The sequence below is a fragment of the Hordeum vulgare genome, chromosome 1H (genome assembly GCF_904849725.1).
Source record: "Hordeum vulgare subsp. vulgare chromosome 1H, MorexV3_pseudomolecules_assembly, whole genome shotgun sequence".
NCBI classification, from domain to species: domain Eukaryota; kingdom Viridiplantae; phylum Streptophyta; class Magnoliopsida; order Poales; family Poaceae; genus Hordeum; species Hordeum vulgare.
In genome coordinates this window covers 105,038,043-105,042,976 of record NC_058518.1, presented here as the reverse complement: position 1 = coordinate 105,042,976, position 4,934 = coordinate 105,038,043, and the positions used below count along the sequence as shown (strand labels likewise).

Below are 4,934 nucleotides of genomic sequence, written 5' to 3'. Positions count from 1 at the left end.
TACTTGACAACAAGGATTGTGATGGCGCTGGAGGAGGAAGAAGAAGCGGTGGCAATGGAGGTGAAAGAAGAAGCAGTGATGATGGTTATCAGGTCGCCGAAGCGAGGACACCGAAGTATGGAATCTATCTGGAATCCATCAAGAAAGAAGAGACTGTGGTCCAACACGAGGAGAAGAACAAGACCAGGGGCACCCGCCACTCCAACCGCCTCCAGGGTCGCCAGGGCTAAGATTTATGACTATTGTGTAAGATTAAGCCCCAAACCCCATTGTCCTTGTACTCAATCCGCGTCGAGACCCTCAAACCCATAGCTACTAGGAAGTCATGATGATGTTATGATCACTCATATGGCTATTTACCTCGATTCCCCATTCCTCTAATGCGAATCGAACCTAAACGTGGATTGAATACGAAATAGTAAGTGAGAAGGTGAAAAAACAACTTACCGCCATTGCCTAAGTGTTGCGGGTGATGTTACGGATGCCGGTGAAGGAGGCTGGAGGTCGCCTTGCTGTTCCCCGATCCGATGAACGCCACCGCGGCTGAGAGTGGGAGAGAGGATAGAGAGAGCGATGAGTGAAGATGAGGGTAATGATTGCCGGCGCTTTGGAAAGCAACGCGGCTTCTCAAGCGTGGCTCCTCACGTGCAACCCCTTCGTTCAGGTACATCGTGCGGCCTGATTCCAAAGAAACTGCTAGTTTCAACGTCTTCAGCGGGCCTGGCTGCAAGGTACTTTGAGGTACGTGTGATGCGGACCAAACAGTAAAGGGATTGACTAGGGAGCGGCGCCGCATATCTTCTCTCCCATGCGGCGGCTACCTAAACGGTCGGATGGGCCCGATTCCTTTTGATGTTTGAAATTCAAAAGGTTTTATCTACAAAACCGTTAATTCAATCGATGATCCGTTTTCACCATTGACTTTCTCGCGACGAGTTCTTAGAAACTAGATCCAATGTCGACATGTTTTGTCAAGTATTTTTTTTGGTTCATACTTGCCATATTTTTTATCCACTTGTCATATTATTAACCACTTACTTTTTTGAAAAAAATAACTTGATTGACACTTTTTAATGTTGCTTCATACAAAGCCTTGTAGCAGTTTTTATTATGCATGATATAAAAAAGCATGTAATAGATTGTGTTTGCCAATTTAAATATGCTAACTTGTCGTATTTACATACAATTTTGCGAGAAAACTATTTTGTGTGCTTGTTAGTTTAACTATGTCGAGTTGTCATATTTACAAACAATGACCAAAAAAGATTTCTTGTGATCATCGGTTTTAAATATGTTGAGTTGTCATATTTTCACGCGTAATCGCCAATAAAAAAGTTGTTTATGTTTGCTAGTTTGATTATCGAGATATCATATTTATATGTAATTTTCAAAAAAATATGACGATTAAATTATTTTTATCAGACAAGTAAGTACCTACTAATATGAAAAGTAAGTGCAATAAATATGGTAAATACGACTAGAAAAAGTTATCGAAACATATTGACATGGGATCTAGTTTTGAAGATTTCATTAAAACAAATTCAACTACAAAAATGGGTCATCAATAGAATTAATGATATAAAAGATAAAAGTTTTTAAATTTTGGTTTAAGAAAACTCGCTTGCGCAGCAGCCGCACGATAATGAGAAGATGCGGCGCTGTTAGTTATATTTTTCCAACAGTAAATATAGATAAGCAAATAGCCTATTTTTTGGAAAACGCTATGCATAAGGAGTCTGATCCCGCACCCTCGTCAGACCACTTCGCCTCCGTTGGATTTTGCAAAAAGATCCAATGCCTTGGAGATTAGCTATATAATCCCACAAACCCCCTGTTCTCACAACCACGTCCTAGCTAGGGTAACCACCATAGCCGCCATCCCGAAAGATTCACGTACAAGATGCCGATGAGGAGTGGAGATGAGAAAAGAAAATCTCGTTTGCGAGTTACATCGACAAGGAGTGGCTCTCCGGTGGTCGTGATCTCTCGAGACGGTAATTTCGACGCATCATGATCTGTCAAGGCAGACAAGAGAAGAGTAGACATGCGCTCAACCGTGAGGGATTTGTTTGATGGTTGGTCCCTTGACATGGAGAGCGAACATGTGAGATCGATCAACTTATCATTTCGATCTGCTACATGGCATCGCTCTCTCCACAACGCATCCAACTACAATCATTTATTTGCAGTTGTCCCAATTCATGCTGCCATTCTTCCGGCAGGGCCGTCGGCTGTTGTCGGGGCCACCACCTTCTCTGATTGCTTCTTGTCATCGACACACCACCGATTCCTCGATCTATCTGGCTGTGCACCTATGAGTGGGATATCATGTTTCGTTGTCACAAATGCAACGCCTCAGAATTATATGTATTAATTTCCTAGTCCCTACGTATGTGTTTCTTTTAGATTTAGTAACAAATGTGTGCTTCGATATCAGCTGTGGCATGCTTCCAAATTATGTATTACAAGTTCCATGTATCCAAGTGATTGCTTCGTACACAACCACGGGCAATGCATATGTACTAATTTTTTCATGCTTCGGCAATTATCGAACTATTATTCCAATGGCAAACTAACACGTAAAATACATCAATATTACATGTGACGTGTTTCAACCATCATAAAATTGTGCTTCGAAATGCAACCATATGCGCTTGATCGGGGAAATTATGAAGCATGAATTGTAGTGCCGGAAGCATGTTTATTTTATGATTGAAACAAATATGAAATAAAACGAATCACATGTTATAGGTGAGTGATAATCATATAAGGAAGCAGCATGATTAAAGAAAAAATGTTAATATAACGGAAACCAAAATAATTTTCCATGATTTAGATAGAAGCAAATTTCAGTTTTGTCGGAAGCACCGTTGACAAATACCAGAAAATAATATGATTCATGACGTGCGTTGGGAAATCATTGTGCCAAAATAACCAATTTATTTCCATAACAAATCTCTAATACTCCCTCCGTTTTTAAATATATGTTTTTAAAAAGATTTCATTAATGGACTATATACGGATGTATATAGACATACTTTATAGTGTAGATTCACTCATTTTGCTCCGTATGTAGACTTCTAGTGAAATATTTTAAAAGACTAATATTTAGAAATGGAGGGAGTAGTTATTAGTTTCTAAAGAATCAGCAATTATGAGTGATTACAGGAAGCACTCCTACGATCAAGCCCCACGTAATGCGATTGGTTAAAATTTGGAAACTTCCACGTAGGTGGGCTGCATGCAAGCATGCGTTATTCACCACTCATCCAGTTTGCATCCAACGGCCTTTGACTAGTCTGATGCTAGATAGCAAATCAGCAGTAGTCTGATGCTCCTATTTTTCCCGCGTGGGTCTAGTTGGCGTGCATGGAGGCTATCAAAGGCGTCGCAATACTCTGGCTCCTCTGCTTGCTCGCTTTGGTGCGATCTACGTGTACGGATTTGCTCTCGCATTCCATCTGAAAGTATTTTTCCTGAAGGAAGCCACCTACACCGAGTACATGACCGGGCAGTGCCCCTCTAAAATCCTCTCCCTCTTGCTCCACGAGCTGTCACCGCACGCCATCTCCGGGAAGACGACCTCGCCCATCGCCTGCCGGACCGCCCACTCTAGGGTCCTCAGGCCGGCACCGACATCGCCGCCCTCCTTGCACAATACAAACACATGGCACGCCCTGCCTCCCAGAGAGGCCGTTTCTGTCCTCAGCATCCTCAGCCCAAGGCCACGGAACGCTTCGGCCAGACCCACGAAGAGGCCCGGCCGGTCGTCGCAGCTGACGGTGGCACGAATGCACGTGGTCCGGTTGTCGCCGGCGGCGGTGTAGCAATCTACGGTCATCTCATTGGCCTCCGGAGGGATGAGAGCTGTTGCTTGCAACCGTGTGGTTTCGGTTGCTTTCCTCTTGAGTTCCTTCACTTGATTCACCACACAGGCTAACAAGGTGGCCTTGTCCATCTGGTCATACAAGAAGATAAATATTATTATTCCTGTACTATTTAACAATGCTCTTACCAAATTTTCTAGTTTGTCAGGAAAATGGTGTTGCAATTCAAAATAATAATAGGAAAATGGTGGTGCGGCAAATTCAGTTACCCTGTCAATTTGATTTCAGGAATTGGTTTCGTCCTCTGGCTAACTTTTCAGCATGAACAAAACAAGAACTGGTCTGACCTGGTTAGCATCAGGGATCATTCTCCTCAGAGTGGCCAGGTGGGTATTGATCCTCTCCCGGCGTCGCCTCTCGGACTCGCTATGGACCTTCAGTGACCTTACTGCCGTCGCGCTCCTCCCAGACGACGATGACAGCTCCGGCACGCTAGCCGGACCCTGGCATGCTGCCATTGGTCTAGGCCACCATTTATCCTCACCAATGCGAGAAGCAACAAGTCTCTACCTACTCTCAGTCGTGGTGGAACATACAAATGACGGACGAAACAACAATGGATTGCAGCCTGAAACTGTGAAGAGCAACGAGTGTGGTGACTGGTGAACAAAGTGAGGAGATGGCTAAAGCCTACAGCTACTAACTAGTGCAACTGTGCAAGAAGAAGGGAAAGAACTTGTCTCAATTCTAGCTGGGATGGATGGATATGGCTGCGATAGTGAGGGGATCACCTCATGATATAATGTGCATGTGTTTCTTATATTATTGAACAAGGACAACCACCCCCCCCCCCCCCCCCTCTCAAGGACATTGTTTTTCAACACTGGTTCCCCACCAGGGGTTGCTTCTTTGGACCAGCATCCATGTTATGTCAGTCATCGTGTATCTTGGGACCTATCACGAGTGCCGAGATCGGCTTGTCATCACTGAATTTTACTGTCCGATTCACACGTGCAACTTCTTCCTGCAAATTGGGGTTCGAGAACTTTTGGGACAACGAAAACACCATCTATCTGATATCGAGAATTTCATTCAAATCATGCCTGT

At 43.8% G+C, this 4,934-nt stretch overlaps 1 protein-coding gene across 1 annotated transcript; it reads right to left on the bottom strand.

Moving 5' to 3' along the window:
• Window positions 1-3,135: 3,135 nt before the first annotated feature.
• LOC123407766 (transcription factor AIG1-like) lies at window positions 3,136-4,619 on the bottom strand. The gene is made up of 2 exons (XM_045100975.1): window positions 4,175-4,619; window positions 3,136-3,958 (listed from the first exon to the last, which is right to left on the bottom strand). The coding sequence occupies exons 1-2, from the start codon at window positions 4,343-4,345 to the stop codon at window positions 3,491-3,493; spliced, it is 639 nt and encodes a 212-aa protein (XP_044956910.1). The 5' UTR covers window positions 4,346-4,619; the 3' UTR covers window positions 3,136-3,490.
• Window positions 4,620-4,934: the final 315 nt, after the last annotated feature.